General features: G+C 25.3%; 1 protein-coding gene and 1 non-coding gene across 3 annotated transcripts; one reads left to right on the forward strand and one right to left on the reverse strand.

Annotated features, from left to right (window-relative positions):
* Window positions 1-536: 536 nt before the first annotated feature.
* LOC124932568 (transcription factor bHLH144) lies at window positions 537-2705 on the reverse strand. Of its 2 annotated transcripts, none has more exons than XM_047473218.1 (5): window positions 2548-2705; window positions 2280-2430; window positions 1954-2102; window positions 841-1833; window positions 537-722 (listed from the first exon to the last, which is right to left on the reverse strand). In XM_047473218.1, exon 4 carries the CDS (start codon window positions 1549-1551, stop codon window positions 856-858), a length of 696 nt encoding a protein of 231 aa, XP_047329174.1. In that variant the 5' UTR covers window positions 1552-1833; window positions 1954-2102; window positions 2280-2430; window positions 2548-2705; the 3' UTR covers window positions 537-722; window positions 841-855. The 2 variants fall into 2 exon arrangements, with proteins under 2 accessions (XP_047329174.1, XP_047329175.1); XM_047473219.1 differs by having other exon boundaries at window positions 828-1833.
* Window positions 2706-3453: 748 nt separating this feature from the next.
* TRNAR-ACG lies at window positions 3454-3526 on the forward strand. Its single transcript has one exon. It is a non-coding gene; the product is annotated as a tRNA-Arg (tRNA).
* The last annotated feature ends 9861 nt before the right edge of the window (window positions 3527-13387 follow it).

Below are 13387 nucleotides of genomic sequence, written 5' to 3' on the forward strand. Positions count from 1 at the left end.
ATATTTTGATTAAATATTTAAAATATAAAATTAAATATATATATATATATATATATATATATATTTATTTATACATATATTTGTTAGAATAATTAATCATTTTAAAATATCAATAAAAAATAAAAAAAAAATTATGTATTTTTATTATAAAAATTAATTCATAATAATTTAATATATTGAAAATAAATGATAAATATTTATTATTTAAATTTATATTGTTCAACATAAGAAGCATTTTATATTATTTTAAAAAATGTATTGAATTTAATATTAAATATAAAAACTGAAAAAAGAACAATTAATAAAAATAAAACATTAAAAAACATATACTAGAAAAACTAAAAAAAAGTATTCATTAACTCTTTATTAAACTATTTGTATTAAAAATTATTTTAAGGAGGTAACAAAATGTCTTCAACAACTTTTTTTTTCCTCTTGAAATGCTAATAATAAACACACTACCCATCATCATATAGAAATTTGTGTAACACTATTTCTTGTTAATTTAGGTTGCAATATGCCTAACAAGGCAAAAATAGAGGTCTAGAAATTCTTATTATTTAATAAAGCATCATAATAACAACCCATTGCTTGGCAATAATTAAAAGCCATATACTATTAAACACATTCAACAATAACCAAAATAATGCCATAATATTTCAATACCTATGTCATTTCCATTTACCACATCCACAAGACCATCTCTCTGCTGCAACCAAAACCTGCCATTATCAGAAGATGGAAAAAATATCATAAACAAAATCAAAACCAAGGGTAAGTAAATTTGTTAATGTAGAAAGAACCAAAAAAAAAATAACAAAATTTACTTCATTTTCTAACCACATGTAATTATAATTATACTGCCTTGTTTCCATTTCCAAGCTTCATTGCTTCCCCCTTCAGAGATTTAAGATACTTAACAGCTCCATCAAGAACATCAGCCGTACTCATTCGATCTCCACCGGGTACAATTCTCTTAAGCATCTTCACCATATTCCTAGTCTTTTTACGCCTGGAAGAGTTGCCATTTCTTCGTCTCGAGCTGCTGCAAGTTGATCGAGAATCAGAATCAGGAGATTCACCTCCGTAATTCCCAACTGTTCTACCTGTGCTGACCTCGTCTTCGTCAGATCCTACTATCTCTTCTGAGCTCATCAACAGCGCATCGATATCGTCAGAGTCTTCTTTTATACAAGAAACCTCTCTTTTTCTTTTTCTTTCTCTTTCACTTTCACTTTCACTTTGAATACAAACTGCTTCTCTTATCTGACACTTCTCATCTAAACCAGGATAGCAGAATTTAGGTGCAATTGTTGGGTGGAAAGTAACCTGGCTTCCATTAAAATTCTGGTCGAATATAATGAAATTCTTTGGACAAGCCTCGGAGGTTTGAAATTCAACAGGGTGAGTGGGCATTGCGAGGTTTATATATGTGGGCATAAGGTTGGCATCATTTGAAGCATTATTATTATGGATGAAGCTACAAGCCATTTGATTGTCCATAAGATGCTTAGGATTTGGAGTAACGGTTTGCTGTTGTTCTATAGCCATGAATCAAATACTCTTGTTGTTCAAAGGGAGAATCAGATTCTTGCTCAAAATCCTATTCTCAACTAAAGGGAATCAATCTATCTAAAGAGACGGAAAAATGCTTCCTGAATGAATACTCATGAAAGTGCAGGAGCTTGTTTTTGTTAGGAGGTTAAGAAATCTCACAGTTGGATGATGTCCTCGTGACTATGATCACAGCCAGAGGTCAAGTTAGCAATATTCCTGGTTTTAGATTGGAGTAAACTACGTCACAGGTTTAAGTAACTGGCGGAAATATTCAGCCTGAAAATCGAATGAGAAATAGTCAAGTTATCATCATGATTCTGAATTTCAGAATGAATCCATTAACAATGTATGAAAGAAACTGATGATAATATCTATCTATCTATCAGTATATTATACCTGGCAAAGTTGCATCAGTTCATAATAAGCAATGTTTCCAACACTCATTTCTACTGTGCAATATCTCTTTAGCGTAACTGCAACATACATTATCACTCCACTAGCCAATTTGGAGAAGAGATTGTAGAAAAGGATCAGAGCAAACACTTCTGAATATCAAATGCAAACACAAACTCATCAGCATTTCGAGATATTAATTTTACAAAATGTAAATGCGAACATACACTATGAGATTCCATTCATGAACCTAAATTCACAGTCACATGTCTGGATCTGTTTACATAGATAGAGAAATGCAAATAGCGAGCGAGAGAGAGAGAACTTACAGAGAAAAGTGAGATTAGAGTATAACGCGATAGAATACCACCAAGAGAACACACTTCATGCCATAATTGACATGAGAAGACATCCACATCATGTTGATATATTCTTCCAGCAGCAAATTTTTACATAGAAAATAGAATCAATCCTCTAAGCCTGAAACGAGAAGATAAATCGCTAATATATTCAAGTTCAACGATGATAATCAACTTGCACAGCTATAAGATCTAGAAATCCTTGTTAGTAAAGGAAAAACAAAGAACATGCTAGTACCAAAAATGAGGATCTGATCTGACGGCCGGAGAATGTTTGGCCGAATCGCCGGGATGAAACGGAGACGTCGCCGGAGAGAAGTAGAGAGAGAGAGATTGAAATCGAGGTTTGAGTGTGGACCATCGTGTATGGTGGCTGGTGGTTAGTTAATAGAGTAGTTTAGGCTTTGTTTGCTTTCTTTTTGAGTTATCGGAATGTGTGAATGCGATGGGAACAGATAGTCAAACCGGGAAAGTCTTAGCCGTTGGATGAAGAGAGGTATGCTTATGTTTTCCGTGTATTGCGGATGGGAATTGGACGGTTGGATTTTGTTCCTGCACGCGTGACTTTAGTGGGGCCCAAAAGGTTTGACAAATCACTAAAGGCCAACTCGTCAAATCCAAGAGGATAATAAATTAATAATACTAATATATAGAGTGGAGAAACACTTAAATTAAATATTATATTCTATTATATTTTAATATTAAATAATTCTAAATTAAGTGAATAATTTTTTGTTTAAATATCCTTGTATTATTAATTAATTAAAATAGTCTTTACATTTGAAACATGACAAAGAAATGCAACTAATTTGTAAACATAATTTTTGAACCACAGTTATAAATTTTTTCAAAATTTTCATATACTCTCTTGAAAACAACCTAATATTTTGATAAACAAACTTATTAGAAGAGGTATATTTGGAAATAAATTTATTTTGAACGAACAACAGTTAATAAACTTTGACAACTTCATTAAATAATATTTATTTTGATTTACAGTTTAAGATTAATTTCTGAATATTTGGTTATTTGTAAATATAAGAGGATTACTTTTAATATTTTAAAATACATAATTACAAATAAAAAGATGAAGGCAGTTTTTGTAAATTAATATATAGATTAATAATGAAATAACAAACAAATCGACTCTGTGGCCCAATGGATAAGGCGCTGGTCTACGAAACCAGAGATTCTGGGTTCGATCCCCAGCAGAGTCGTATATATATATTTTTTTTCCATTTTTACCCACAACTCATGTTTTGAAACCTTCCTTAGAAGTTAGAACATAGACAAAGAAACCCTATAACCCATGCATTATCTATATATGAATTCTTCACCAATCTGTACCAAAGTTCTTGTTATGTCAATGATCTTATTGGTAATATAATCAAAACTCAATCTTTGATTTCTTTACCAATTTATAATGATGGTTCTTACATTTCATAACAATAATAACAAAACAATCTAACTCAGCAGTCATTACTAACTTATGTTTTCAAAACTTCCTTTCAGCTTAGACAGATAATCATTTTCCTCATTGCTATAAAATATATAAGCCAAAATTTCAAAAAAAACTGCAATATAGAGAAAAGTCTATATTTTTTTTTATTATAGTCTACATGTATATACAAGAAATGAATTAAACAAAGTAATGTACAATAAATGTCTCCACTAACACTTATTATACCATTTATATTAATCTATCTAAAAAATATCATAATATCCTCAAATTGGGAGTACAAGTTGTGCATTCATAACTTGTTAGATAAGTCTTCAAATGTGGTTTCTATTAATTTTAGCGAGTATATAATTAATTTGAAGTCCTGAAAATTGTGAGAAAGTACAACTCTCCCGTTGTTACTTTTTCTGATACGAAATATCTATCTTAACGTGATTAATTCTGTAATGATGTATTAGATTTTTGGCCCATGTTTTTTCACACAATTCAGCTTCATCACCGCTTCTTCACACAACAAATTGTTTCTTATTCAGAAAATTTATTTACACATATATGCAATATGTTGAAGTATATAGTTTATTTTGTGATATTTTCAATTCAATATGCATCTGTGTAGACCGATACTATCCGGTTGTCATTTTTCAGGAACATTAATCGCTACCCTAAAATTCCCTTCAATTACCTCAACATTTATAAACGACATCCATGTAGACTTGAGTAGGACTATTAATGAATTAATTAATTACACTAATTGGGAAGTCGATGTCCAGTCGTGAATAAGGATGACAATGGATACCCTACCCGTCGGGTAATGAATCCCCGAACCCAATTTTCATTTTACTACCCAGACCCCGATACTGAACCCGACGGGTACCCGATCTCCGATGAGTACTCCATTACCCGATTAAAATAAGAATTTATATTTATTATTTTCTAAATATACTAAATATTAAAAAACAAATAAAAATATTATTTACTTACATAGTTATGGTAGAAATTAGAAAATATAACAATTTTGTTGTTATTACATACTTTTAGTTCAACAAAAACTAGAGAACGTTGAAGAAAATTAAAACAATATTGAACTTAAAGATAAAAAGTAAAGAGTGAGTAGAGAAATAAAATATTTTGTTATTAAAGAAACTAGTATATATATATATATATATATAATATTTTTTATTAGTATAAATAATTTGTTGATTAATTTAAAAATTAACTAATTGGTAATAAATATTAAATACAATATATATATAGATACACAAAATAATAAAATTATTTCAACAATTTCAAGTGGTCTAGCGGTTAAATTGTTCACATTTTATGCTTAAGACTATGGTTTGAATCTCAAAACATGCAAATTTAGATTTTCATAAATGCATTATTGACTATAATATATAGTGACACAACTTTTAAACAAATGATAAGAGACATCTAAAAGTGTGGTGTCACGAGATGGAAGTCGGATAGTGGGTGGTTTGTCGAGTGTAAGGTCGTAATTAATGGTTGGTTTTGTGAGCATTTGAAAGTGTGAGGTCACGAAATTGAGGTTGTTGGTTGAGTTTGAGGAGAAATAAGAGATGTGTCATTAATTGAGGTCGATTGACTAAGATCGGTGGGTAGTTCCCGGGTTAAGTGGGGTGCCGATGGGATAAAATATATGTTAACATTAAGTTTAAGATTAAACTTATTTTTTATCAACTAAGTTTTATTTAAAATATTTATAGATAAATAATATTTTAAATAAATTTATACTAGTTATTCTAATATAATTAAATTAAATTTTTATTTTTAGAATTTATTAAATTGTTAATGTTGATTATAATTTCATTTATTAATTAGAGAGAACAATGAAAGAAGAAATGTAAAAAGTTTTACCGTTTCTTATTTAAATCGATCCACGGTATGACCTATATGGGTCGTTTCAAATTAACCATATGTCTCGACCCGTTTAAACATTATGATATATATAGATTTTTATTCTTAAAAATTATTGAATTATTAATTTTGATTATAATTTTATTTATTAATTAGAGAGGTAAATGAAAGAAGAAATATAAAAAGTTGTATCCGTTTCTTATTCAAACCGACCAACGATATGGTCGTTACAAATTAACCACATGTCTCGACTAAGGATGGCAATTTAAAACCGCCCCGTGAAAACCGAACCGAATTGCCCCATTTAGGATGGTTTTTCCCCGAAACCGAACGAGAATGGGGCGGGGATGGTATTTGTGTCCCCCGCCCCGATCTTCCCCGATCCGCCCAGATTTCACCCCCAATTATGCCCCGAACACTATAAATATAGTTAAATCATCAATATATTTATTTATTCACTATATTTTATAAGAATAGTAAGTTTACTTCTTTATAATAATTTAAAATTTCAATATATTACAATATATATTATATTAAAAAATCTATTTATATAATTTTATTGAATAATTTTATTATTTAAAAAATATATATTTTATTAACGGTGCCCCGCGGGGATTCCCCGAAACCGAAAAAAACTGAACGGGGCGGGGATGGTATTAAAAAAATCCCCGAAATAAAAATGGTGCGGGGATGGTAAATGCATTCCCCGCCCCGAATCGCCCCATTGCCATCCTTAGTCTCGACTCGTTTAAGCATTATGATATATAGATTTTTATTCTTAAAATTTATTCATTTATTAATGTTGATTATAATGTTATTTATTAATTAGAGAGATGAATGAAAGAAGGAATATAAAAATCTTATCCGTTTCTTATTCAAACCGACCCACGGTTTGACCCATACCGGTGGTACCAATTTACTCTCACGCTAAGATTCAAATTAACCACGTATCTTGACCCGGCAATCCAATTTTAAGCATTATTATATATATATATATTATTATTTTTAAAGTTTATTAAATTGTTAATGTTGATTAAATTTCATTTAATAATTAGAGAGAATAATGAAAGAAGAGATATAAAAAGTCTTATTCGTTTTCTTATTCAAATTAACCACGTATCTTGACCCGACAATCCAATTTTAAGTATTATTATATATATATATATTTTATTATTTTTAAAATTTATTAAATTGTTAATATTAATTATACTTCATTTAATAATTAGAGATAGAAATGAAAGAAAAGATATAAAAAATCTTATTCGTTTTCTTATTCAATCTAATCCACAGTTTAAACTTATACGAGTCATACTCATCTACTCTTACAATAAAAATAAAATTCAATTTTAAACATTATTATATATATATATATTGCGAAGAAAATGACCATTAAAGTTCTTCCAAATCCATAAATATGAAGATTTTTTTAATGAAAAAGGTAATATTTTTTCTAGATAAAAAACCTCAACTTTATTGTGTTCTTGTTTCAAATTAAATTTTGTACCTCATGAATACAAGTTTATTCAAAAGTGCATAATTGATGTTGTTAATTATGTCACTCATACAAAAATTGTTTCTTATCCCTTTTCTGATTTTTATTATATATATATATAATTATATGAAATTGTAATTTATAATTTTAAAATTTTACCTTTATTTAATTCACTATTCATTTATTTAATTTTTAAAAAATAAATAAAACTCATATTCATTTACTCAATTTATTTATAATTTTTTATTTAATTTCTTAAGCCTATCTCAAATAATTCATCTTAAAACTCCAAACTTTAATATTCAAAAATTTTTTATAAAAATATTAATAAACAATATATTTATATATAAATGATTTTTGTCCCGAACATAATCATGTGCAGGAGAGAGAAAATAAAAATGTTCAGAAAATTTTTATTTCTCTCTTGCATAAGTGACAGAAGAAGTCAGATTTGTAGGCTTTCGTTTCAAATGATTTATTAGAGGATTTTTTTATAACAAATGATGTTTCAATGCTTACAATTTGTCTATTGTTTGATAATTAACTGGAATTCATGAAAGATTACCCATTATGAAAAAAATGAAACATCTTCATAAAAACAATTGTATAACAATTGTATTGAGTTACTTTTATTCTATTAATGTGATTACATTTTTCATATGGGAGATAATATTTGGAATTACATATCATCAATGCATACACATTTTCCTTTAACACACCCGGGAATACCATGGTTACATATACACTTCTCCATATTACATATAATTTTTTCTTCAAATACACATTCACACCTTCCATTTCTGCACACTGGAAAACCAATGTGACACCTAGGACACTCTTTGTGTGTTTCACATCCTAATGTTTCTGAGAATAAAAAACCTGTAAATATATACATAATAAAATTATAAATGAATTAGGTCAAGATAAAAGAAAAATAAGTATTATCTCAATAAAAAAAAATTACCTAGAAAAATCATAAGAAATACAATGTTAAGACTATTCTTTTCCATAATTTTTTTACGGTCTAAGAAGAGGTCTAAGAAGAAATCAAGTAAGATTAAAATATAATAAAGTTTAGTTTCTATGTACCTGTCATATATATATATATAAAATAAAAATTATCAAGTAGATAATTATGAATTAAATTATAAAGAAAATTATAAATTGAAAAATATAAAATTAAATAAAGAAGATTATGATAATATAATATAATATAATATAATATAATATAAATGTTTTTCTTTTAAAATAATATTAATGAAAATGTAATATAGTAATAAATTAAAATATAAAGAAATGTTTTTTTCTTTTTTTTTTCAATAAAGTATAAAGATATAATCATATAAATATTTTTTTTTTATCAATTTAGTTTTTTTTTTATCAATTTAGTCTTTTGTGTTATTTGAAATATTTTATATTACATTCAAATAATTTAATGCCCCCATCAAATTTCACTTTATTAATTTATATTCAAATCATTAAAAATATTTTCATTGTATTTTTATAATACATTAAAATATTAATATTATGAATATTTTAAGATTTTATTCAAATAAAAACTTTTACATCAAACAATTTTATGATAAATATTTTTATTTTTTTAAATAATCTAAAATAAGAAAAAGCTCTCAAATATTTTTTTTTTGTTTTCAATTTAATTTTATAAATCACAAATCGTTCTATCATTTATATTAATTATATAAACTTCAGTCAAATCATTTATTTTAAAAAGTATTTATATTTTATACTTTTATTAATTATGAATAAGTTCATTTTAATATATTTGAAATAAAAAATTCTAAAATTATTTTTTATATTTGTTAATTTTATTCTAAATTAAATCATATATTTTTATTTAGTTAAACAAAATTAATTAAAAAAATAGATATCAATATTTTTATATTTCTTAATTATTTTATAATATATATATATATTAACCTATCTATATAAACATATTTAAAAAATATATTGATCTTACTATCTAATTAATAGTTATGAACATAAGTTAGGAACAATTTTGTTATAAAAAATTTAAAAAATTCTTACTTTGTAGTATAAGATAATGAAATATACAATAATATTAATATTAGAATATTTGGTTCGTTGTTAGAAAGTTTGGATTAATGCGGCTGATATAATATATACCTACATAACATTCCAATTTTTTATGGGTTATTTAGTTTTAAAAAAATCATCAAACTTTCAGTTTTCAGTGATTGTAGTCATCCGATGGGTATCATTCATAATGATATTATTACAACGTTTTTTAAAATTCGTTCCGAAAATCAGTAAAATCCGTCAGGGAGTTAATTGTTTTTTTGAAAACTTACGAGCTCGATAAATCTATTGAATAATTTTTTTTCTTCTCATATCAAACTTTGTTGTTGTTTTCAAGAAATTTTTATAATTTTTAATATAAATACACATTTCTTTAAAAAATATATACATATTGAAGTGTCTATTTAAAATTTTCAATTTAAATCCACAAAATTTATTTATAAAAATACTAAAAAAACTTTTAATTCACTCTATATGAATATTTAAGAGCTATTTTCAAAGTATAAATAAAATTATTTCACATATGTTCTGTGAAATTCATATTAATAAGATTTATAACCCTTCAAAATAAAATCCTATAATTCATATATATATAATATGAGTGGTGAAACTCTATCATTGTGCATAGAATAAATTAAATGATAACTTGTACCTATGTGGAGTTAATTAATCATTTTTTTATTTTAAATTATATATATATATATATATATATATATATATGAGATAAATACATATATTTAAATTTATTATATAATATATTATTTTATTAGAGTTGAAAGAGATTAATATTAAAAACTGAAGAGTAATTGTTCATATTTCTTAAAATATATAATTTAACTCTAAATTTCACACGCATGAAAATAACCACTAAAATCTTAAAAATTCATACTAGTTTTGAAATTATATGAAGATTTTTCTGAATGAAAAAATGTAATATTTTTTTCTAGATAAAAAAAAATTATTGGATTCTTGTTTCAAATCAGATTTTGTACCTCATGAGACTTCACAAGTGCATAATTGTTGTTGCTAATTATATGTCACTCATAAAAAAGATTATTTCTTATTATTTTTCTGATTTTTATTATATATATAATTATATGAAAATATAATATATATATAATATTTTTTATTAGCATAAATAATTTTTGATTAATTTAAAAATTAACTAATTGGTAATAAATATTAAATACAATAGATACACAAAATAATAAAATTATTTCAATAATTTCAAATGGTCTAGCGGTTAAATTGTTCACATTTTATACTTAAGAACATGGTTTGAATCTCAAAACATGTAAATTTAGATTTTCATAAATGCATTATTGACTATAATATATAGTGACACAATTTTTAAACAAATGATACGAGACATCTGAAAGTGTGGTGTCACGAGATTGAAGTCGGATAGTGGGTGGTTTGTCGAGTGTAAGGTCGGAATTAATGGTTGGTTTTGTGAGCATTTGAAAGTGTGAGGACACGAAATGGAGGTTGGTGGTTGAGTTTGAGGAGAAATAAGAAATGTGTCATTAATTGAGGTCGATCGACTAAGATTGGTAAGTAGTTCCCGGGTTAAGTGGGGTGCCGATGAGATAAAATATATGTTAACATTAAGTTTAAGATTAAACTTAATTTTTACCAACTAAGTTTTATTTAAAATATTATAGATAAATAATATTTTAAATAAATTTATACTAGTTATTCTAATATAATTAAATTAAATTTTTATTTTTAGAATTTATTAAATTGTTAATGTTGATTATATTTAGAAGAAATATAAAAAGTTTTACCGTTTCTTATTTAAACCGATCCACGGTATGACCTATATGGGTCGTTTCAAATTAACCACATGTCTCGACCCGTTTAAACATTATGATATATATAGATTTTTATTCTTAAAAATTATTGAATTATTAATTTTGATTATAATTTTATTTATTAATTAGAGAGGTGAATGAAAGAAGAAATATAAAAAGTTGTATCCGTTTCTTATTCAAACCGATCCACGATATGGTCGTTACAAATTAACCACATGTCTCGACTCGTTTAAACATTATGATATATATAGATTTTTATTCTTAAAATTTATTAAATTATTAATGTTGATTATAATTTTATTTATTAATTAGAGATGAATGAAAGAAGGAATATAAAATTTTTTTCCGTTTCTTATTCAAACCGTGGTCGGTTTGACCCATACCGGTGGTACCAATTTACTCTCACGCTAAGATTCAAATTAACCACGTATCTGACCCGGCAATCCAATTTTAAGCATTATTATATATATATATATATTATTATTTTTAAAGTTTATTAAATTGTTAATGTTGATTAAACTTCATTTAATAATTAGAGAGAATAATGAAAGAAGAGATATAAAAAGTCTTATTCGTTTTCTTCTTATTCAATCCGATCCACAATTTGACTTATTCGGGTCATACCCATTTACTCTCACAATAAAATTCAATTTTAAACATTATTATATATATATATATATATATTTTGCGAAGAAAATGACCATTAAAGTTCTTCCAAATCCATACCCATACTGATTTTAAAATAATATGAAGATTTTTTCAATGAAAAAAGGTAATATTTTTTCTAGATAAAAAACCTCAACTTTATTGTGTTCTTGTTTCAAATTAAATTTTGTACCTCATGAATACAAGTTTATTCAAAAGTGCATAATTGATGTTGTTAATTATGTCACTCATACAGAAATTGTTTCTTATCCCTTTTCTGATTTTTATTATATATATATATATATATAATTATATGAAACTGTAATTTATAATTTTAAAATTTTACCTTTATTTAATTCACTATTCATTTATTTAATTTTTAAAAAATAGATAAAACTCATATTCATTTACTGAATTTATTCATAATTTTTTGTTTAATTTCTTAAGCTTATCTCAAATAATTCATCTTATAACCCCCCAACTTTAATATTCAAAAAAAATTATAAAAATATTAATAAACAATATATTTATATATAAATGATTTGGTTAACGAAGTTATAATGAAAGTCGTGTCTTACCACATTGGTAAGGGAGGGAATTTTTTTATTTCGGGAAAATTAATATGTTCGGAACATTTTGTTTCTAAACATTGACATGTGCAGGAGAAAGAGAAAAATATATTATTTTTTGAATTATTTTTTTTTGGAAAATGGTCATGTTTGGAAGATTTTTGTCCCGAACATGGTTATGTGAGAAAAAAAACAATTTTTTCCGGTAAAATGGATATGTTTGGGAGATTTTTGTCCTAAACATAATCATGTGCAGGAGAGAGAAAAAATAAAAATGTTCAGAAATTTTTTATTTCTCTCTTGCATAAGTGAGAAGACGTCAGATTTGTAGGCTTTCGTTTCAAATGATTTATTAGAGGATTTTTTATAACAAATGATGTTTCAATGCTTGCAATTTGTCTATTGTTTGATAATTAACTGGAATTCATGAAAGATTACCCATTTAGAAAAAAAAATGAAACATCTTCATAAAAACAATTGTATAACAATTGTATTGAGTTACTTTTATTCAATTAATGTGATTACATTTTTCATATGGGAGATAATATTTGGAATTACATATCATCAATACATACACATTTTTCTTTAATACACATGGGAATACCATGGTTACATATACACTTCTCCATATTACATATAATTTTTTCTTCAAATACACATTCACACCTTCCATTTCTGCACACTGGAAAACCAATGTGACATCTAGGACACTCTTTTTGTGTCTCACATCCTAATGTTTCTGAGAATAAAAAACCTGTAAATATATACATAACAAAATTATAAATGAATAAGGTCAAGATAAGAGAAAAATAAGTATTATTTCGATAAAAAAAAAATTACCTAGAAGAATCATAAGAAATACAATGTTAAGACTATTCTTATCCATAATTTTTTTACAATCTAAGAAGAAATCAAGTAAGATTAAAATATAATAAAGTTTAGTTTCTATGTACCTGTCATATATATATATATCATATAAAATAAAAATTATCAAGTAGATAATTATGAATTAAATTATAAAGAAGATTATAAATTGAAAAATATAAAATTAAATAAAGAAGATTATGATAATAAAATATAATATAATATAATATAATATAATATAATATAAATGTTTTTCTTTTAAAATAATATTAATGAAAATGTAATATGTTAATAAATTAAAA

This window comes from Impatiens glandulifera, chromosome 3 (assembly GCF_907164915.1).
Source record: "Impatiens glandulifera chromosome 3, dImpGla2.1, whole genome shotgun sequence".
NCBI lineage: Eukaryota > Viridiplantae > Streptophyta > Magnoliopsida > Ericales > Balsaminaceae > Impatiens > Impatiens glandulifera.